At 34.2% G+C, this 23,083-nt stretch overlaps 4 protein-coding genes across 6 annotated transcripts; 2 read left to right on the forward strand and 2 right to left on the reverse strand.

The window, feature by feature from the left end:
• Positions 1-453: 453 nt before the first annotated feature.
• Positions 454-11,499, forward strand: GC5 (golgin Putative 5). 2 transcript variants are annotated; one of them, XM_068644705.2, is made up of 20 exons: positions 454-993; positions 1,337-1,492; positions 1,702-2,717; positions 3,545-3,616; positions 4,229-4,303; positions 6,687-6,801; positions 7,544-7,605; positions 7,704-7,751; positions 8,134-8,418; positions 8,512-8,571; positions 8,671-8,754; positions 8,850-8,915; positions 9,001-9,099; positions 9,183-9,401; positions 9,806-9,917; positions 9,996-10,216; positions 10,444-10,503; positions 10,581-10,694; positions 10,826-10,900; positions 11,029-11,499. In XM_068644705.2, exons 2-20 carry the CDS (start codon positions 1,345-1,347, stop codon positions 11,062-11,064), a joined length of 2,967 nt encoding a protein of 988 aa, XP_068500806.2. In that variant the 5' UTR covers positions 454-993; positions 1,337-1,344; the 3' UTR covers positions 11,065-11,499. The 2 variants fall into 2 exon arrangements, 1 of the variants encoding a protein (XP_068500806.2); XR_016520779.1 differs by lacking the exons at positions 9,806-9,917; positions 9,996-10,216; positions 10,444-10,503; ... (1 more) ...; positions 10,826-10,900; positions 11,029-11,499 and having other exon boundaries at positions 7,700-7,751.
• A 1,582-nt stretch (positions 11,500-13,081) lies between these two features.
• On the forward strand, positions 13,082-15,218 carry LOC137835945 (protein PLANT CADMIUM RESISTANCE 8). Its single transcript, XM_068644708.2, has 4 exons — positions 13,082-13,487; positions 14,279-14,350; positions 14,612-14,824; positions 14,914-15,218. Exons 1-4 carry the CDS (start codon positions 13,373-13,375, stop codon positions 15,003-15,005), a joined length of 492 nt encoding a protein of 163 aa, XP_068500809.1. The 5' UTR covers positions 13,082-13,372; the 3' UTR covers positions 15,006-15,218.
• Positions 15,219-15,271: 53 nt separating this feature from the next.
• On the reverse strand, positions 15,272-18,297 carry LOC137835944 (protein NRT1/ PTR FAMILY 1.2). 2 transcript variants are annotated; one of them, XM_068644707.2, is made up of 3 exons: positions 18,103-18,297; positions 17,825-18,022; positions 15,272-16,874 (listed from the first exon to the last, which is right to left on the reverse strand). In XM_068644707.2, the coding sequence occupies exon 3, from the start codon at positions 16,869-16,871 to the stop codon at positions 15,435-15,437; it is 1,437 nt and encodes a 478-aa protein (XP_068500808.2). In that variant the 5' UTR covers positions 16,872-16,874; positions 17,825-18,022; positions 18,103-18,297; the 3' UTR covers positions 15,272-15,434. The 2 variants fall into 2 exon arrangements, with proteins under 2 accessions (XP_068500808.2, XP_068500807.2); XM_068644706.2 differs by having other exon boundaries at positions 17,805-18,022; positions 18,103-18,260.
• A 1,395-nt stretch (positions 18,298-19,692) lies between these two features.
• Positions 19,693-23,083, reverse strand: LOC137835950 (protein NRT1/ PTR FAMILY 1.2). Its single transcript, XM_068644714.2, has 4 exons — positions 22,536-23,083; positions 22,229-22,446; positions 20,949-21,496; positions 19,693-20,872 (listed from the first exon to the last, which is right to left on the reverse strand). Exons 1-4 carry the CDS (start codon positions 22,642-22,644, stop codon positions 19,933-19,935), a joined length of 1,815 nt encoding a protein of 604 aa, XP_068500815.2. The 5' UTR covers positions 22,645-23,083; the 3' UTR covers positions 19,693-19,932.

Genomic DNA, 23,083 nt, shown 5'->3' on the forward strand with positions numbered 1-23,083 from the left:
AGACTCGGTCATTCTCAAAAAATGGAAGGGGATAATAAGGGTTGTCCATTTATATATTCAAAATAGAAATATTCATTCTTAATCCGGTATAGTTAATATAATTTCACATCGCTCCGGTATAATTAATATAATTTCACATCGTTCAGAAGTCGAGATCATTTAAAGTGGATAATACTTCGAATGTGGTGATTTGATCCTATCAATGCTGTCTCTCGGACTTGAGATTAGAATATCAATTAGTGGGAATCCACTCTCCTTAGACCTCGATTAGAGGACTTGTTCCGATACTGTCAATATGGTCCCACTTAGGGCAGAAGTCAGTTTGTGTAATGGATCCAGACGATGTTATCTCTCGGATTTAATGATTTAGGTAGTTTTAATTTCTTTTATTGAATACCTTTAAACTACTTAATATTTTCGATACAAAATGATTTTGAGTTCTAAAATTTGATAGACCTTATCAAATGAAAGCTATTTTCACGCATAAAATTGTTGTATTTTGATTCAAATAACTCTTTCAGGTTTTTTCTGTCAACGATTTTTTTTTTTTATTTCAATCTTTTTTTTTTATTGCATGTATTTTTATTTTCCACCCTATTGAACCCTGCGAATTTGAAGTTATCAGATTACGCTCACCATACTCACCAAAAGAATTAAAAAAAAGAAAAAGAAAGGAAAGTAGGAATAAAACGACAGCGTTGCACTCGCCCCCAACCCAACGTGCGAAGAGAAGAAACCTTTAGAATCGCGTTGGAGGAGGATCTGTCATCCCTCACATAGCATTAGTTTTGCAGAGCACATAAAATTGAACATCCATTCCCGCGTTTCTGCACCGCCACTCTCCGTTTCTCGTTTTTCCTAACCGACAACTTTTCTCTTTTTTCGACGATTCAATTCTTTGTAGGTGAAGCTTCGCAATAATTCAACTATGAGCTCTACAACTTCGAAAGCCACGTCCACGATTTGATTCTTGGATCCATTGCATCCATTAAGGTTCGCCTCGCCTCGCCTCTTTTTACTGTTGATCTCATTCCTCACCAATTCAATCCCTCTGCATTCATGTCTTCCTTTACAATTATCAGATTTCAGATTTACCTCGCATTTCCCTTTCTATTTTTCTCCATTCGGCTTGATGAATGGTTTTTAAGATGCATAGCTGTTTGTCGGTGTGGTGGTGAATGAATTGGATTTGTCCGTCTTTCTTTTTGCTATTGATACTTATCTGATGTTACATTGTTGATGCTATTTTGGGATCCGAGGATGGAATAGAGTAGGAATTGAGTGGTGTTTTCGATTGTTAATGCGCATCACGGTTCGGCTTTGTTGTGGTTTGTAGCTTTCGCGATGGCGTGGTTTAGTGGGAAAAAATCATGGGGGAACTTCCCCGATTTGGCGGGAGCCGTTAATAAGCTTCAGGAGAGTGTGAAGAATATCGAGAAGAATTTTGATTCCGCCCTTGGCTTCGAAGAGAAGGCTGAGTCCAGCGATGAAGGTACTTAATGCCAGTTCCTAGCATTTCTTTTTTGTTTTCTGAATGGATTTCTTTGTCGTGTGTGAATTTTATGTTTGAGGTAGATGAGGAGTTCATTAACTGTTGTGAGATTTGAGTTTTGAACTTTTTGGATGGGTTGTTTCTCTATGTGGGGATTTCTCAGTTTTGACACTGATTGGAGCTATATCCTGTTGTATTTTGAATTCCAGCTGCAGGGTCATGGCCTATATCTACTGACAGGAATGCCCTATTTAATCCTGTCATGTCTTTTATGGGGAACAAAAGTGAGGAATCTACGGAAGAAATGTCTGAAAAAGATGAATCCTCTCCAAAAGAGTCTGAAACTGAGAAGTCACCAGAAATGCCTGAGTCTCTGGATCGTAAACCCGTGGATGAAGGAAACAAAGTCCTTGAAACTGATAATGAAGTCCATATGGAAGCTGAAGAAACCGCTGGTCAAGAAGAAAATAAAATGCTTAAGAAAGAAGAAGATGGTGAGCATACAGAGTCAGCAGCGGATGGAACAATTGAACGGAATTTGGATCATGGAAAGGAGGAACACCACTTACTGGAGATGCCTGTTGAATTGACTGAATCCTCTGTTGAGAAGTTTGAGAGTTCAGATTCTGCAGACCATTCTCAAGAGAATGAGATTGCCAATGAGGGAACCTCTGAGAGTCCAGTGTCGATGCAACTCATGCCTCCTATTCTTGCAGACAATGTAGTTGAGGGTGTTACTAGTGAGTCTGGTGAATCACATGGTATTAGTGATGGGAATGCAAATTCTCAAGTTGAGACACAAGAGGAGAGTAAAGAAGAGAGGGTGCAAGAAGAAGAAAGTGTAAAGAGAGTATCTTCTGCCCAACATGAGGCATCAGATGAAGGTGAGAAAAGAGATGACACTGTCACTTCTGTTCTGCAATCTGTGGCTTCTGATGAAGCCAGTAACTCTGATCAATCAAGTATTGAACAGTTGTCCGTTGGTACTCCACCAAATGAATCTTCTAAGGTGGTAACTGAAGAGTTTTCACCTGAAAATGAAACAACTGCAAAAGAAAATGAAAGTGACCACTTTGCCCATGATGTTGAAACTGACATGAAAGAGCATCATATGAGTTCTGAAAGAACTATGTCTGACTCTGGCTCCATGATTGAACTAGAGAGGGTGAAAAGGGAAATGAAAATGATGGAAGCTGCCCTACAAGGTGCTGCAAGACAGGCCCAGGTATTTCATTCAGTGCATTTGCCATGGCTGAAACTAAAGCTTTTGTATGCACATTCGTTTTTATTGCAAGATCTTGTAATATAACAAGAACTAAGCGCTACATCATCTCTAGGTAGGCTTTTTTGCGATCTGTTGTTCTTTTTGTCTTGGTTAGGGTCTATGTGTTTGAGGAACTAAGTTTTTTTCCTGGACTATATATTTTGCCAAGCTTCACTTACATAAAACAAAAATCATGAAGATTATTATGTGGTGTAAATATGTTTTGTTTCTAATTCACTTTGTCAAATTGACCGATTAAGTGGTGTAAATCTTAGTCTTTTATTAACCGATTGAGAAGTGAACATAACAAATTGTTTCTTTTTTGTGTTAGCAACAAAAACATTTGGGATTCACAATCATTTTTTTAAGGAGAGTTTTTAGTCTGAAAAGTGAAAACTATGATGAATGATGGCATGATCTCTAGTTAGACTTTGTCTGGTTAAGAAGGTTTTTGTGGGCTCATTGTCCTTTTTTTTTCTTGGTTAAGTTCCAAAACATCTGGGGGGGTGCCTGGCTTCTTGTGCATTAAAGATGCGGATTGATAGTGTAAAAGTGGCTTCTAATTCACTCTTTTGTAAATATGCTTTCCTGGTACTCTAGATCCCTTTTCTTTAGCTATAATCAGCTACAATCTTCTGACTTTCTTTAATGGCTAAAAGTAGTTCAATTTAATGTTTCATTATATTCAAGAAGTTGCATATAATTATACTCCTCTTATGCTTTTTTTGTGGCCATTATATAATATTGCATATCTTATTACATTTTCATAATCTTGGCTCTCTTTGTAGGCTAAAGCTGATGACATTGCAAAATTGATGAATGAAAATGAACAATTAAAATCCGTGATTGAGGATTTCAAGGTTTGTTTACTTTTTCAGTACCTAGTAGTAGCTTTGTGTGATGTTTTGATTTAATAAACTTATTGTTACTTCCTGATCCTTAGCATTTGTTATGTCATCTATGTATTCACATCTGTCTATTAAATATTTAAAAACCAATATTTCTTGTACATGTAGCATTGGAAGCTAACCATTGATCCTATATGCTATTTCTAAGACATGATCTTGCAATGGCATTAAACAGCAAATGGGTTGGCTAACTAAGCGACCAACATGGAATATAAATTAATATCATGAAAAGGTAGAAGTCGAAGGATGTTTATTTGTCAATGATAGATGGTGTGGTTCAGTAGACATTTTTGTTTATGAAAATCTAGTTTTTCTTCCTTGATTCAGCTTGTGTCAGTTGTAGTTGAATAGAAAATTATTGAAGGTGATGTTTTTTTACATGTATTGTTTAGATGATATTGTCTGTTTTGTAATATTAAAATACCTTTGGCGTTTTTGTAAGTTAATTAGCACATGTTATGTTACTGTTCCAAACTTTTATTTCTCATCTTATTATGTGTTGTTCACTGCTGCATCCATTTCCTTTGGAATATTTATATTTCATTGTTGATAATTGTGTAACAGAGAAAATCCAATGAGGCAGAAGTTGAGTCTTTGCGAGAGGAATACCATCAGAGAGTTGCAACTCTTGAGAGAAAGGTATCACTTGTGTAAGCACCCATAATTGTCAAATATTAAATTAAGTTATATATATAGTTAGTTAGTTATTTTTGTTTGAATATGTGAGATATGTGTGAATTGTTTTTAGTTAAAAAAAGGAAGAGTAAATATATTTTTAAAAATTAATTATTTAATTAAGAAAATATAGATATTTTCGGAGAAGGAATGAAGTTGGCAAGTGGACAGTTTTACTATACTAGTGTCAATTAAAAAAAATGAACATTACTAGTCATCATTGACACTTGAGAGGTATAAGAGGTATAATGACAATTAAGGGGAATAATGGTTATGAAACTGTAGGTTACTTTTGAAAAAGAGGGGGGTGAATACAATAGATGCACATCAGAATTGAGATAAACAAAAGAGATTTAGAAATTGAGAAAAGAGGTTGAAGGGAAATATAGAAAGGAATAGGTGATGATTGAGAAGGAAGTTGTAGGAAATTTAGTTCCGATAATGAAAATAAAGTTAAGGGAAGTCTTTTCTGTAATTGATTATTTTTATTATAATTGTTTTATGTTATTGTTAGAATTAGAGTGAAAGAATTTAGAATCCATGGAAGGAGAAAAATATTTTGAGAGTATGTGATGTGAGTGTTTTAAGATTGATATGGAATATAAGGGAAGAGCTATTAGTTTTATTATTATTATTTTGGTCATAATTATGGTTAGAATTAGAGTAAAGAGAAGATTGTTAATTTTTTTGACGAATGTGATAGTTATGTGTTCAAAGATTGATGTGGAATATAAGGAACTATTTAGTTAATGTAGGAGGAATGTTTGGACTGAGGTTTTGTAGTTTCTTACGGAAAAATAAGATTCAGAATATTAGAAGAATAAATTATAATGATGTTGGATAAACTAAGAAAGGAAACACAATTTTGATAAATATAAATATTTGGTTATTGAGATTGATAGTTAGTTAAGTGTGATATTCTTAAATTTGTTCATATGGTTGTTTGATTTTATGGTGTAGAAATTCCTTGAATGGAGTGAATATAGTGATTTTGATAATATTTTATTTAGGCTTCTGCACTTATTTTGATATTCAAAATAAAAAAAGAAGTAATAATTAACTAATACAAATGCAAATAGAAATAGAGGGATGTTACCACTTCTTAAATCTTATCTGTTTTTGTGCTTACTTATCAGTTGTATAACTCAGATGCATAATTCAAAAGTTGTGCATGTAGTCTATGGAATGGATGGTGATATATTAACACCAAGAGTAACAACACACACCTAACACATTAATAAATTAATATTTTTATTATTTTTATTTTATTTTTTAATTTAAAATATTATTACAAGGATAGTGAAGTGTGTGTTTTTTACTATTTGTGGTTTCAAAGAAAAGTTTTCCATAGTCTATACAATGAAGTGCTGGTTGTCTTTTTCATCATAGAAACTAATCTAGTATCGCACAAATGGCAAAAGTACTATTAAGGGTCACATGTTTTCCTTTGCATGCTTACTTTTCATTTCAGATATTTCTTGTCATGCAAGTGCATAGCTGGCACATATACTATATAGGTTGTAGAGTCTGTCTTTTGAGGGATGCAATCTCTTAGTGTGCTATGAAGAACCAACTCCAACATGAACACCGGGAAACGACTAATATCCAAAATATAGAACAGAGGGACATTGCTTGTATATATAATCAACCTGACAAAAATCTCATTTAAGAATTAAGTTTTATATATTTCACATTGTAAAACAAATTTTTAAAGTTTTACAATTTTCATGTAATACTGGTCATTACTAAGAAGCATGCATTCTAATAGTTAAAATAACTACTTAAGTCTTATGGAAACGAACCTAACAAAAAGAAAGTTGAGTCTAGCAGTATATATGACATAAGTTTTTTTTCTTTTTCTTTTTGTAATGGCAGTGTTTAGTCTCTTTAGTTGTGTTGGAGAGGTATCCAATATGTATAAAAAAGGTGTATGAGCTGAAATATTTTTTTATTGTGACCCCGTTGAGGGATGTTGGGCACACGTCGAAGGTGTGTTTGACAAGTGTCTTGTAAAAAAATGTCAGTTATGCTGTGAGACACTATTCTATAAAGGTGCTGGTGCTTCCTATATCATTTGCTTTATTGAGAAGCAATGCTTGAGTTATGGTTAGATATGCTGTTCCATTTTTTGTGGATACTAATAAAATTCCTGCAATATTGGTGCATTTGATAAACAAGAAGTTTCCATGGACGCAGAGAGGACGTATTATAATTTCAATATTATAACATGAGCATCTAAAGCTTTGGGGATTGGTGTTATAAATTCATTTCTATATCAAAGAGACATTCCTAGTTTGAGCTACAGTTGTTATAGGATTTTATTTTATTTTTTGGTGTTTAATTACAGGTTTATGCTCTCACTAAGGAAAGGGATACACTTCGTCGAGAGCAGAGTAAAAAAAGTGATGCAGCTGCTCTCTTGAAAGAAAAGGACGAGATAATTACCCAAGTAATGGCAGAAGGTATCACAGTCTAGAATTAAACCTAAATTTGTATCATCCAGGCTTTGGTGGCACAGAATCGTTTTTTTTGTTATTGTTGTCTCTTTGGGGTTGACTATATGGATGGTTCTTTTAGATGTATGCCAACTAAAGCCTAAAGGGACAAAATTTTCAGTCGGGTACTTCTTTTGGATTTCTTTAACATGGATATTCGTAGTTATTAGAGTAATAAATGCTTTGTAGGGACTTTTACTCTGGAATAGGGTTTTTGCATGATTGTATTTCGTTAATGCAATTATTGTGGTGTTTACTTTAGTGTGTTAAATGTAGGAATTGAAAGTGAGATCTTGTCTGGATTTCTTTTCACGTTTTCATAGTTACAGAGTAATAAATGCTTTGTAAACACCTTTACTCAGACTTGGATTTAGTTTCAAATTTATGCCTAGATACTTAACTATTTCCCTTAAATGGTCATCCGAGTCTTACTCCAGCCCCTTGTATATCTTTATTTTTTGGCTTGGTTGAAAGCTTTGAACAAGGCCTATAGGAGAGCTAGATGATAAAATTGAGGAAGGCTGATGTCACATTATAAAATTGTGTCTGAAATGTTACTTTTTATTTATTTTTTTGGTTGGAAATTAATAATTTCATCTGAAGGGCTTTTGGGTTATAATTAAAAAGTTTATCCATTGAAGCATGTAGTGGTTTAATTAGTGGAGATTATAGTGGCCCTTTCTTCATACTAGACTGTCTCTCTTCTCAGGTGAAGAGCTTTCGAAAAAGCAGGCTGCTCAAGAATCCACAATTAGGAAACTAAGGGCTCAGGTATGCAGACTATTTGTTGTATTTCCCACAATCTTCAATTGTATATATACCTACATATTATTATAATTCTCTTAATTATTTTTTTTTATGAAAGCTAGATCAGAGATCTTGAGGAGGAGAAGAAAGGTTTGACTACTAAACTTCAGGTAATGGAATTATTCTGAAAGCATTAGTAGAAGTTATTATTTGCTGGTGGTATCTTTTGAATGAATTCTCTTCATTCACCATGGAATCTAGGAATCAGAAATTTAATGGGTAGAGCTTTATCTTTACTATTTGGGTGCAGATTGTTTATCTTATTGCAAAAGATTTTCTTCAGTAGTTTGATTATAAAGTCCCATCTTACTGTTTACAATTTAAATTCATATTATTTTTAAGGGTAATTATCATTTATAGTTGTGGACTTGTGGACAATCCTCTATATCATTGGAAGTGTCATTCTTTTTTGGAGTAGCCTGGGTTGACGATCCTCATATTTACTAGTACTTTTAATTGAAATTGTTTTTTGGTTAATGCGATGCAAACCAGGTAGAGGAGAATAAAGTAGAAAGTATCAAGAGGGACAAGACAGCTACAGAGAAGTTGTTGCAAGAAACAATAGAAAAACATCAAAATGAAATTGCAGCACAGAAAGAATATTATACAAATGCTTTGGCTGCTGCTAAGGAAGCTGAAGCGTTAGCTGAGGCTCGTGTGAACAATGAAGCAAGAACTGAGCTAGAAAGTCGTCTGAGAGAAGCTGAAGAACGTGAATCTATGCTAGTCCAGGCACTTGAAGAATTGAGGCAAACACTAAGTAGAAAGGAACAACAGGTTTCTGTTGTATTTTCTGTCATTTCTTTTTACCGAGTTGACTTTCCTAAGATGCTATTTTTCAGTTTTAATGTTTTCTCCGTCGATTTTCAGGCTGTCTTCAAAGAAGACATGCTCCTCAGGGATATTGAGGATCTTCAAAAACGTTATCAGGTCTGCTCTCACTCTCTCTGCTTGTATTTGTTACAAATAAGTTTTAGCCACTTTCTTTGTGCTTTTGGTAGTTTTTATAGTTTGGTTGAATTTCTCTAGGCAAGTGAAAGACGGTGTGAGGAACTGATTACACAAGTTCCAGAATCCACAAGACCACTTTTAAGACAAATTGAAGCCATGCAGGTTAATACACATGATTCAGAATTACTCTTCCTTATGTTTTTTTATATGTTTTGTTCCATGGGATCTGTACTATACTAGAATTCACTTTATAACAGGAAACAAATGCCAGAAGAGCTGAAGCTTGGGCAGCTGTTGAAAGAACTCTCAATTCTCGACTTCAAGTCAGTAGAATACTTTTTAATTAATTTTAGAAACTTCCCACTGGATATTATTGTATTTCTCCATCTTTTCCTATGGATCCCACAGGAGGCTGAGGCTAAAGCTGCAACTGCAGAGGAAAGAGAGCGATCTGTGAATGAACGCTTATCTCAGACCTTGTCTCGAATTAATGTCCTTGAGGCTCAGGTTTTGTAATTTCTCCAGTGAAATCGCATGTTTGATCGCAATTTCGTGTATATTTGACTTTTTGCTTTAACAATGAATTACAGATTTCCTGTTTGAGAGCAGAACAGACTCAATTAAGTAGGACCCTTGAAAAGGAGAGACAAAGGGCAGCTGAAAGTAGGCAGGAATATCTTGCAGCAAAGGAGGAAGCTGACACTCAAGAAGGGCGTGTGAGACAGCTTGAGGAAGAGATCAGAGACATTAGACAGAAATACAAGCAAGAGTTACAGGAGGCATTGATACATAGGGAGCATCTTCAGCAGGTAGAGCTTTTTGATTATGGATTTCTAACATAGCATTGTGAAACATGTTAATGAAGCTCTTTGTTTCACTTCTGATTAAAGTTTCTTTCATTTCTCATTTTGTGGGTAATGGAATTACCAGCTGACGGAGAGATTTGGTTTCATGCTGCATGATCTTTTCTAAAAAATTTACAAAAGATAGTCAACTTGCTTTTATTGTGGACGTTTCAAATAAAATATGGATTATTGGAATTAATTATATTAGCAAGCTGATGTAGAATATTTAAGCAAATTATGGAACAGAAACAATGCATAAAAATGAAAAAAAAAGGAAGAAATAACTAGGTATACTATTGCTTGCAGGGGTACTGAATTACCTTTAATATTTTTTCAAGATCCTGATTTAAGTTCTACATTTTTGCCAGGAGATAGAAAAAGAAAAGGCTGTTCGATCAGAGCTGGAGAGAACTGCCCGTGTTCATTCTGCTCCATCATCAGATCAAACTTCCACTACAAAGCTAACTTCTTTTGAGAACGGTGTGATGCTCTGCTTCTCTTTCCATCACTAAAGCTGAGTTGTCTGTGATATATGCTTTAATATTCTTTGTGATGTAGGGAATCTGTCTCGGAAAATCTCTAGTGCAAGCTCCCTAGGAAGCTTGGAAGAAAGCCATTTTCTGCAAGCATCGTTAGACTCATCTGATAATATTTCTGAGAGGAGACACGCAGGAGAACTAAGTATGAGTCCTTACTATGTGAAAAGTATGACAACCAGTTCTTTTGAAGCTGCACTTCGTCAGAAGGAGGGTGAACTTGCTTCATACATGTCACGCCTGGTATGATTTTTCTTGTCTTCATTCCCTGTAAACGTTTTGCACCATACATTCTTGTTCATAGCTTGACATTCTCTTATCATTGAGAATTTATCATAATTTAAAGTAATAGAATTTATAGTTTATCACTGATATAATTTATATTAAGCTGTTGGATCATAGGACAGTGATCTGGATGACCCTTTTATTTGGGATACAATGATGATTTCTTTTAATAATACAAATTCCAGGCATCACTGGAATCTATTCGTGATTCTCTTGCTGACGAGCTGGTCAAAATGACAGAACAGGTGAATTTTGCTTCCTATTTACCAAATTACTATTTATGGGTCTCGTTCCTTGTCATTAACCTTCCTCCACCTTGCAGTGTGAGAAGTTGCGTGGGGAGGCTGCTGTATTACCTGGCTTACGATCAGAGCTAGAAGCACTAAGGAGGAGGCACTCTGCTGCTTTGGAATTGATGGGCGAACGTGATGAAGAGGTAATTCTAACTTTGCCACGCTGATTTCTTTGATATGCCAAAACTGTCATGTTTCCTTTTATTTATTTACTTTTATAATGGAAAATTTATCTACCTTTTAATTTTTACTAAAAAACTTTCAATGTGTTTAGCTGGAGGAACTTCGTGCGGATATTGTAGACTTGAAGGAAATGTACAGAGAACAAGTGAACTTGCTTGTTAATAAGGTATTCTAAGCTGGATCTTTTACTCCTAAGATGCCCTAGTTATTTTTTTTCTCACTTTCCACAAAATGCTTAACCTTATGTTTTTATCCATATATTTGGATTTATAACCTTAATGTGTCTTTTTACAGATCCAGACTATGAATCCATCAATGGATAGCGACTAGTTTGGTTGAAGAAAGGGCTTGGGGAAACCGAGAAGGGTAAGTATTTGAGATGGTTTTGACATGACCATGTCTCTGGGCTGCGTGTGATGTACATTGGCAATGATAATATATTGGAATAGAGCCTTGGGACTCTGGAGAATCATTCTTTTAGGTCTTCCATCGGAAGTATATATTTTGTTTGTATGGCCAACAGATTCTGATAGTCATCCTTGTTAAGGTAATGCTGTATAGGCTGTTTTTTTATACCGTATTCATACTTGGAGATTAGAATATTGTTGCTGAGTTTGTTGACAATATAGGGTTTTCTCCCCAAGTGTGTAATGTTCCAAATAAACAAAAGGGAAGCGCCAGCTAAAACCACTTCTTTTGTTGAGTGCTGTATTTTTATTGCTGTATTTGTACGGGTTATATTATAAATTTTGGGTTCATTATCTATATTTGAGAATTTCCTCATAGTATATTAAAGTATTATAAATAATACATTATTAATGCTTTTTACTACTAATAGTTAAAAAAACTCTTTACTGTTATGAAATATTCTTTAGAAGGTTCAAATATTTGGTTATGAGCAAACACAAATAAAAGACTTCGGAAATTATGCTCTTACATAATTTTTAACAGCTGAGTTGATCAAAATAATGTTATTTTTTAGTCTGTGTTAATTAAAATTTAAGTTATTGATGAATACTCATTTCCCATTTAAATTTACTAAATACGTCACTGTTTACTTTATTTTTTTTGAAGTTTTGGCACAAACTTGGAGTCCGTTGTTAGTCATTTTTTAATGAATTTTATTTGTTATCAAGCCATGTTAAAAAAATGTACGACAATTAAATTAAATACATTTTAAAAATAAAAGCAATTCAAAAGTAAAAAAGTTGTAAAAATAACTCGTTGTAAAAGTATCTTTGTTTTTGCCAAATGTATTACGTTAAAGTTCATATACAATTAATCAGTAAAAAATGTTTTGTTATATAACTTTTAAGTAAGTATAAAGGTCAAATAAACTTATTATACACAACAATTTAATAATATAAATGATTTTACTCTAGCAGTGTATGCATTATTTTTTATAGAGAATTAAAAAGGTTAAATTAAAAAATAATTAAGAGATTGTGTCACATAAAAAAGAAGTGCAAGAATAATTAGAAGAAAACCTAGAGACTATTGTTGTAATTTCCTCTAAATACAATCAATGTTATCGTATCATAATTATTATATATCATCACTCTAATGAAATATTTACTGAATTGAGTATGGAAAGTATGGAAGTATTTTTTTTTATGAATCACACAATGATTTGTTGTTGCTAGAGAACTCAATCATTACAAGACTTGCATCCATTTCAATAAATATTCTTCACACATCATTACAATATATCTTTACAATATATCTAGAACAAATTAACGACAATGTTCTTTTGTGAAAAATATTGTTCTAGAAAATAAAATGAAAATGGAAGACACTCAGAAAATTGAGATTGCTCTTCTTCCGCCAGAAAAAATCCCAGGTGATCTCTAAAGGGGACCAGAAGAATCTATAGGCGTAATTTCATCTCCAGATTTTGGCAAAAAAAAGAGTTGAAAATATATGATATTTATAAAATTAATGTGGCTTGAAAAAAAGTAAAAGATGCGAGAGAAGGTGACATGGTACTTTGACATCATTTATATATGTATTAGAATAGATGATTTCACACTAACGTTATGGCTTCAAAGTTGTACCTAGTTAAGAGGTGATCCTTTGACCCAAAAAGAGAAGGAACCCATTTTTGCTATGCATTGCATGGTTTCAATGAATAAGATAAGTCAACTTGAACAAAACCTTTGACATTATTGTCACCACAACTTGATTCTATCTTTTACTTTGGCAGAATATTTTGTTAAGAGAGTGCAGTGGTGTTTTGAGTTGTTTATTTGACTTGACTTTTGCGTATATGAAGATGAGTGCATGTTCTTACTTTGGTGTCAAGCATTTCGGCCATTAACTCCAAAATCTGCTTTGTTTTCATCCCAATCTCTACGACTTTCAAAGTCTACTTCCATCCAGTTGTCCACGTCCAACCATGGAACTTCTTTCTAAATTCTTTATTATATCTTTATCAATTGGATGAGACACACCAATTTTCTACAACATCTTCTGGCCTTCCAAATTCCAATGTTCTTTTAAAGGCTGCAGTTTCACTCATTTATTGTCAAGTTCAGCAGTATTTGCAAAAGCAAGCTGCTTCTGCTATTAGTTTAATTCCAGGCTTCCTTCACTGTTGGCTTATTTGTCAGAACTTTTCAAGAAAAAAAGAGAGCAGAAGATGCAGGCCAGTGAGGATCAGAAGATTCAACAGAATGAAGCCATTGGTTCAATTCAGCCAATAGGGACTCCATGGAGCACTGGACTATTTGACTGTCATGAGGATCAGACAAATGGTAGTATCTACTCTAGTTTAGTTTCTTTAAATAAGTTATATAACTAGAAAAATTTTCATAGTATATAAATCGATACAAACTTCACTTTATCGATCACTTCTTAATATTACACGTCTAAACTCGTTTTAGGAAGATAACTTAATGAAGTTAGTAGCACTTTCCATTATCATAGGTTTCAATTTGAACTTGCTCGATATGTTCAATTACGACCTTATAATGCAATCACATTCTCAGGTCTAATTGCTGTTTTTGTTTCTGTATTCCTTATTTATCTACTGGTCAGTCTGGTTGGTTCTTTGCTCCTAGTTTTGGTGTATCAGCTATTTTTCGATTCATCCATGAAATTGATTCTATATTCAATATTCTATATTCAATTTTGATTTTCCTATTGATTTATATAGACAGGAGTCTTTAGATTTTTGGTAAGAAAAATTTAGGTGGGGAGGTTGCTCTTCATTCCAAAGCTAGAAAGTAGCCTCAATGAAAAAGTTGTTTGATGAGTTTAATCTATGGGCTAATCTTTAGTGACTAGGCCTAGATGGGAGTATTACTTTTTCATAAGCAGCTTCTGCTCAAAGACAGAGCTGAGTTGATGCCTAATTGAGCAAATTTTGCACTTTAAGCACTGAGTTTGTGCTAGGTCACAGAAGGGATAAGTTAATTATTCTTTTATTTGTCCTTATCTAGAAAGTTAGAAATAATTAGGTATCTTTATCATTTATCTTTATTTGCTTTAAGCAATATGCAGTGTGGTTGATCTAATTATCTGCTCCTTTTATTTTGGTTGGCAGCTGTTATGACATCATTTTTGCCGTGTGTAACATTTGGGCAGATGGCAGAAGTATTGGATGGTGGAGAACTTAGTAAGAACCCTAACCCTTAGCTCACCATGCATTCGTTTCTCATAACAATTTTTCCACTTTTGGATATAACTCCATGATTTAGGCTTGAACCCTTAATATTGGAATTCAAGTATGAATTGTAGTAGTACATTACTTGGAAATAGAAAAGTTAAACAACACAGTAAAAAAGTCTCAAACATTAGATAATGTCATGTTTTGACCCTTATCCACAAGATTTTCCATTCTGATTATCCAACAATTCTCACATTCAAATGATTTCAGGTTGTCCTCTGGGGAGCTTCATTTACCTATTAATGATGCCTGCTTTGTGCTCTCAATGGATAATGGGGTCAAAGTACAGAACAAAGTTGAGAAAGAGGTATAATTTGGTGGAAGCTCCATATACTGATATAGTCTCTCACATCTTTTGTCCATGCTGTTCCCTTTGCCAAGAGTTCAGAGAGCTAAGAATTAGAGGACTTGACCCTGCTCTTGGTAATTCAGCTCCTTCCTTCTGTTCTTACCATATTCATTTCTACATTCTTAATCATTATCTCACATAGTTTACTCCAATTTACATGCAGGATGGAATGGAATTCTTGCACAAAAGCATGCAAAACAGCAAAGTGACCAAACATTGAACAATCCTCCTTCAAACCAATTCATGTCCAAGTGAACACATTTCTCTCATTATGGAGCTGTTAAAATTAAATTGAGTTGTATTTCTTTTGATTCGTTTGGTGCTTCTTTCCTTTTAATGTCTGATGCTTGTGTCTGAATTATAAGAAAGAAAATAAAGCCTAGATTTGGCAAGTTTGGTATGATAAGTATATCATTGTATAAAGTGTTACATCCATTTTTACACGAATAACACATCTTAAATCTTAAATGTCGCCTATTGTATTAAAAAAGTTAATACATTTTAGTTCTTAATTATTAAAACTTCTATTGAAGATGCAATTGCCAAATATCTTATTCATGAATGCTTACAGCACACACAAGCTGATCATTCAAAAAAGGTTACAGTGTCCAAATTATGTATGTCCCTGGTTTTGGTAGTAAAAACATGACCAATTAACTTTAAGTGAACAACTACTGGGGTTCATTACATTGCCTCTTGTTGTGGATCATGAACCATGTTCCCTCTTTCTTCCTTCTTTGAGGCTGCTTCAGCACTAGGACCATAAGCCCAACAGCAAACCAAATAGTAAAGAAAATTAACAGCACTCATTATGGCAAGAAGCCAATAATAGTTGTCATAGTGACCCTTGTTAATGTTATCTGAAACCCAACTCTGTTTTCCACCTTTGGAAGTGATGTTATCCACAATGCTGAGTATAAGAGAAGCCACCAAGCTTCCCGCAGCAGATCCTAGGCTGAACATAGATGCAGCAATGCTTGACATGCTGCTTGGAAACTCGGAGTAATAGAACTCTGATTGCCCTATGGCATTAAAGGCCTCTGCTATACCACACAGAACATTATGTGGGATAAGCCACATTGCAGACATCTTTAACACTGCTTCAGGATTATCAATATACCCCTCTTGTATTGCTTTCTTCCTCCTTATACTCTCAACAATTGCTGAAGTCACAAAGTCCAAAACGGAGAAAAACAGTCCAATTCCTATTCTCCTTTTGGCACTCACGGTTACTGGTTTTCCTCTCACTTTTGAAGCTAGAGGAAGGATGACACGATCATAGACACCCGCAGTTATGCACACTGCAAACATCATGAACACACCGAAAGAGCCTGCTGGAATTTGGAAGTTTGAAGTGACATGTCTGTTCATGGTTTTTGCTTGGAGCAACCAAAGTGATGTTTGGCTTGTGCTAACTGCCACCATGATACCGGTAGACCAAATAGGAATAACCTTGATGATTGCCTTCAGTTCTTCCACTTGCTCTATTGTGCAAAGACTCCATTTATTTGAAGCTGACCCATCAGAGGCTATGTCCTGTTCTCTGTCTTGGATGATGCAAGCTTTGTTTAGAAACCTTAGTTTATCAGTTGGAGCCACAAGGGTTGAGTCCTTGCCATGGTGGTACACGCCATTGGCAGTGGAGTCTTTAGGTGGAAAGGAAAGCTTGCTGTTCTTGCAGGCAACGAAAAGCACTTGGGCAAAGCCAGTTATCAAGCTGGTGTGTGGTTTGTGCTTGACATAACGTGGGGAAATGAGGAAGAAGGAGAGAGTGGAGAAGAGCATAAGTGCTGCTGGGACCCCAAAACCCAGTTTCCAGCCAAAATGGTCTTGGATGTAAACTATTCCTGTCAAGGAAAAAACGACAGCAATGGTCTGAGAAGCTATGTACCAACTTATGAAGCTCTCTAAGACCCTTTGATTTTTGGTTTTGTTTTTTTGGCTAAGTTGATCAGCACCAAATGCCAAGGAGCATGAGATGCCACCACCTCCAATGGATATGAGAGCAAAGCAAGAGAGAAGGATAATGATTTGGGGTGTTGTTGCAGATTTGCAGTTTTCACTTGAATGCCTGCATGGCCTTGCCTCTGGGATCATGGCTGTTAACCACATCACCACCATTCCCTGCAAAAAATAGATATAATTGTAGTAAGGTATAAATTCCATTCCCTCTTTTCTTATAATTTCTTATTAATAGGTATAAATTATTAAATAAAAAGGATATCTTAATAATTTAAAACAGAATATCAAAACAAGAGAACATATACAAACACATTACCATTCATATTATTTTTAAAAAAATTTCCTATTAACATAACATTGTTAACCTTTTAAAGGCAATTTCTTCCACCATCTCCATAGTTTCTTCTCACACCTTCATAAAATTTTCAATTTCAAAATTACTTGGGATTTTTTTGTTTCAATTGTATAATCCGTAAATCTTCTGAACTTTAGAATTTAAAACACAATTTTATATTCTAAATTTTAAAATTTTAAAAATATTTTCAAATCCAGAAAATCTATTCTAAATTTTAAAATTTCAAATATAATTTTATATTCTAAATTTTAGACTTTATAAATATATTTTTTTATCAAATTCTAGAATATAGAATACAACTATTCCACATTCTAGACTTTGGAATGTATGAATAAAACAATAATGAGAAGAAGAGTGTTTATCAAATTAAATTTATATGGAATTGAATAAATCTTGTGGATTTCCTTACATATGCAACAAGAATTAATATGTAAAAAAAAATGTATGAATATCATTTCTTTTAATCAGTATAATAATAATTTCAGATATTATATTTGCATAGACATTAAAATATATATTTTCCAGTAATTTTATATTTTTCATTATATATATGTTTAATATATTAGTCACGATTTTGATAATAAATATTGTAAAGTTTTATGCTTCCTTTGACTGAAGTGATTAGTAGAATCAAGATCCGAAGCCATAAGCATTAGTTTACAAAGAATCTCTGATGAGAAGTTGCATTAAAAAAATGAGGAGTTAGAAATAAAAAATAGAAAGGAAGAGATTGGAACCAGGAAACTGAGAATTGAACCTAAACCAATGGCAAGGAAACGACCCAAATAAGCATCAGCAACGAAAGCAGCAACCACAGGACCAAAGTTTGTTGCAGCAGACCATAAGAACAGAATCTTTGTTGCTTTCACTGCTCCCATTCTGTAATATTCCATCAAATACAACACCATGTTTGGAACAAGTCCAACACTCGCCACCTTAGCCAGTGCTTCATTTGCTGCAATTAATGATCATTTTCAACATCCAAATCAAACTCAACAAACAACTAAAACTAGTTACCATGTCTTTGTTTCTTACCTATGATGAAAGGCATGGTAATGAACCCACCCTTGCGCTGTCGATTCATCATCTCTTCCTCACTCTTCTCCATTTCCTTCTCCATCTCTGCTACAAACAAATCTGCATACTCTTCACACACAACAGTTTTCGTATTAATACACTACAGGAGTGGACCATGACCAATCATTTTTAAAACAAAATTCACTAATTCATGCAAAACATTTCTATTGACTATTATTTATAATAACAACTCAGTATCTTTTCTTGATTCTAGTTGAACTCATTTTTCGATATAGGTTTTTTTTATTAATTTCAGTAATTTATTAACTAAGTAAAAAATATGTTTAAAATATTAATTTTTATTCATAATCTAAACTTTTAGATCTATTAGATACTAGTAAAAAAATTAGTGAAATGAGTCATTGTCAATTTTTTCTTAGATGTTAAACAGATTTTCAACTTGAACTATAGAATGTTAAAACATATCGTATTGACCGATCGTTAACGTGATGAATGTTATATTATTATAATACACTCTACTACGTTTGTTAACTAAAAAAACCTTATTTCAATATTTTTTATTATAAATATTTAAAAAATAAATAAAATTTTGACAAAAAAATCTAATTTTACATTATAATAGAGAAAAGAAAATATATTTAACCATAATATTAAAGACACTATTATATATATTAAGTGGAGGTGCTTTGTTGGTGGGATTAGAAATACATGAAGTGTTGTGCCGATTAAGTATGATCACCCAATAATTGGATACATTAACGTTTTTTCTCCTTTCTTTTTTCTTAATTATTGATTCAAAAAGATACGGGACGTACAGCGTAAGTATTGTTCATCATGTGCAAAATTTATTATATATTTTACTTCCTATTCATGTGCAATATTTCTAATTTTTTTTGTTGATGTATGATATGTGTTAGGAACTCATAATTTTAAATAAAATCTTTTTTCTCATCTCTTTTTTTACTTTATTTATAAAACTTAAACCTCAAACTCGTCTCAAAGAATTTTAATGTAGTTTTACTCAAATCAACGTAATTAATGTTCCTGGCTATTAACATTATAAAATTTTCTTATTTATTATTTTATAGAGAATACATATATTTTACATTTTATACAATATATTCAATACTTTCTTATTTTTGGTGAACAAAATTATTAATATAAGTAGATGTTGTATAAAAAAAACAAATTATATATTTTTTTAATACAGAAAGAGAACGTTTTAAATGACAAGGTTATTAAAATGAAGGAAAAAATTATATGGAGTAACAGATTGTAATTAAAAAAGAATAATGATTATTATCATATCCTCTTATTATTATTATTACCATAATAGAGTAACTCCATTTATTTTTTCAAATTTTGACTAATTTCAATGACTTGTGAGTTTATTTACTTAAGTTCTTAATCAAGACAAATTTAACATGCAAATTAGCAATCTCTCTTTTGGCTTTGCTTTTCTGCAACACAGAGAAAAGATAATGAAATTCTAGATGTTACTGTTATTCTTCTTCTTCTTCATTTCTATCTGGTTTATCCATGGCTCGCAATACACTCCCCACATACAAAATCCTTGTTCCCTCACAATAGAACTAAAACCATTGAGTGGATTCTCATAAAATTTATGGTCTGTAGCATTTATAGTATCATTACAATTCTACTATGCAGCAAATTTGTATCTGCACACACAAATGTTAATATAATACATAAACATATATGTGTATAAGCGCCTAATTTGACTAGTAGTGAACACATATGGTTATCTAAATTTGAGTGTGAATCACTAGATAGCAATGAAGGGTATTTGCTACATCAACTTTCAAACACTTAATCCTTTGATCCATTTTCTTTACCATTGTTGAAGTCTTTCTCAACATTCCTAAGTTCAGTTGAAGCTCTCTCCTCCCTTGAGCCATTTTCTTCACCAACCTTGCTTACTTCATCAACGGTTGGTCCATAAACCCAACTGCATAATAGGTAATAGAGTATATTAAGAGCACTGAGTCCAGAAATAACCCAGTAGTACTTGTCATAACGACCCTTGTTAATGTTATCCGAAATCCAACCCTGTTTTCCCCCACTTGAAGTAACGTTTTGAATCACACTGAATACAAAACTAGATACCAAGTTTCCTGCAGCCATTCCCAGTCCAGAAAGAGAAGTAGCAACACTGGACATACTCTTGGGAAACTCTGTGTAATAAAACTCATTTTGGCCTATTGCATTGAATGCTTCAGCAATGCCACCCAAGATGAGTTGTGGGAAAATCCATAATGCAGACATATGCAACACTGCATGAGCATTGTTAAGATATCCCTCCTCGATTGCTCTTTTTCGCCTTGTAGTCTCAACAATTGCTGAAACTACCAGATGGAGAAAAGAGAAAAGTAAGCCAAGTCCCATTCTTCTCTTTGCATTTATCCTCACTGGTTTCCCTCTTAGTTTTGATGCTAGAGGAAGAACGACTCGGTCATACAGAGCTATCCATAAAAATATTGAAAGCACCAAGACTACACTGAAAGAACCGGGTGGCACTTGAAAGTGTGAGGTGATATGTCTGTTCAAGGATTTAGCTTGAAGTAACCCAAATGAGCCTCCAATGTTAACTGACATCATGATCCCTGTAGACCACAAGGGAATCACTTTAATAATGGCTTTTAATTCCTCTACTTGATCTACTGTGCAGAGGCTCCATGGATTTGATGCTGAGCCATCAGAGGTGATATCTAGTTCTGGATTTTTTATAATGCAAGCTCTGTTCAGAAACCTGGAAGGTAAAGCATGAGCTGAAGTTATGATGCACAAGATATGCCAAAGATGAAAGGATGATGATTTGATGTTACCTTAGTTTATCAGTTGGAACAACAAGATCTGAGTCCTTCTTATGATGGTAAAGTTGAGGGGAGTTCTTGGGGGGTAATGAAAGTTTTCTGTTCTTGTAGGCAACAGCAATCACTTGTGCAAATCCAGTCAACAAGCTGGATTGTACTTTGTTCTTTAGATAAAGTGGAGAGGCAAGGAAGAAGAAGATGGTGGATAAAAGCATGAGTGCTGCTGGAACTCCATAACCCACTTTCCATCCAACATTGTCTTGGATGTAAACTATTGCAGTGAGTGCAATGATGACAGAAATAGCAGCCGAAGCATAATACCAGCTGAAGAATGTTTCCAAAATCCTGCGGTTGTTGGGGTTATCTTTTCTGTTGACCTGGTCTGCACCAAATGCTAAGGAGCATGAAAGACCACCATTTCCAATAGACATGAGTGCAAGGGCCGAGATTAACATTGCCATTTGCCCTCCTGTTGCCGATTTACATCCTTCAGCTTCATGGCTGCAAGGGGGAGGCCGTGCCTGTGGGATCATAGCTGTTAACCACAGCAGTGTCATTCCCTGTGGACAAAGAAATAAAATTGTTGAGACTTTCTTTTTTTTTGATAAGCAATTGTTGAGACTTTCTGATTATAGCACTTCTTAAACAACACCAAATCTACTAATCCCGTTGGAAGATTACATCGTTGTTGGTCATCCTAGTTAACAAAGAGGGTTCACAAGATTGGCAAAGTCCCTAATGGTAGTTAAAGAATTGATGTGCAATAGAATCATAAACAAGTTTACATAAAATATTCTCTTCTGGTATAATTGTACCTATCTAGCATTAAAAAAACATGAAAGGGCACTTTTCACTTTGAGTTAGAGTTCAAGTCCACTTCTTAACACCAATCGTAAGGGTTATGTTCGAAGATATTTCAACAGAATCAGAGGGTTTAGCAACAACCCAATTGACCGTATGCAATCATATACTAATCATTAATAACTAATTTCAATCTCATCTTAAAAGTGACAAGCTTTACCTTCTTTCAGAAAATGCCCAACACCCCAGTCCACAAAAACATGTCTTGTGAATATTTATTTCCGAAAATGGTCACATACTGTCATTATTAAGATCTAGAACCGTTTTGTGGAGCCGCTTTCAAATTAATTAGCTGATTCTTTTCTCAGGAATCTGATACCCAGAGTGGTGCTCAGTACTCTTATATTGCACAACTAAAGGGCAAGAGAAGAAGCAAGCTCCAAAACTGAATCATTCAAGTAAAAACACTAAAAGAAAAAGAAAAAAAATACCAGAAAACTGATGGCAGAACCTAGCCCAACAGTGAGGAATCGACCCAGATAAGAATCAGCAATGAAAGCACCCACCACAGGGGTGAAATTGCTCGAAGCAGAGGACAAGAGAAGTATCTGGGTTGCTTTGGCAAGGTGAAGCTTGTAGGTCCCCATCAAGTACTGTATCATGTTAGGCAAAAGGCCCAAACTTGCCACCCTCGCAAGTGCCTCATTTGCTGCCATATCAACCAAAGATCCATTGAGTGAAAGGAAACAAAATCCAAGTATTGTAAATGAGCAAGTAAGCATGGTTTATTGCACCCACCAATGATGAAGGGCATGGTCACAAGACCACCCTTGCGCTTCTGTGGCTGTGGAATGTGTTGGGTAGACACTTCACCTTCAAGGGAACCAAGCTCCACTTCCTTCTCCATTCTGGTTCGACCGAGGAAAACACACACGACCAAGTGACCAACAACTTAGACACTAATAATGTCCATGCATAGCACAAAAGCTTATATATGGAGTGATGTCAGTGCTTGCGAAGGATCTGCAATGAATGATGAATTTGCGTGTTCATACGCATGCATATCTGGAATCAACCTTCTCCATGTCTCAACAAGTTCCAATATATATCTTTAAATATAATTTATATTGCCTAATAATATGTTGCAATTATTGAACAACCCAATAACATCAAATGCTGTGACTCACGAGTCAAAGGTTGCTTCGATTATTATAGTCACCTTTTCAAATACGAAAACAATATAATAAAAAAACTGGTTCAGATTGCATCATGTTCATACTGACACCCAAACTGGTGTGTATTTAACGGAGACGTTGCAAATACAAAAAGCATCACACATTTTAACT

Source organism: Phaseolus vulgaris, chromosome 5 (assembly GCF_051622355.1).
Source record: "Phaseolus vulgaris cultivar YP4 chromosome 5, ASM5162235v1, whole genome shotgun sequence".
Taxonomy (NCBI): Eukaryota; Viridiplantae; Streptophyta; class Magnoliopsida; order Fabales; family Fabaceae; genus Phaseolus; species Phaseolus vulgaris.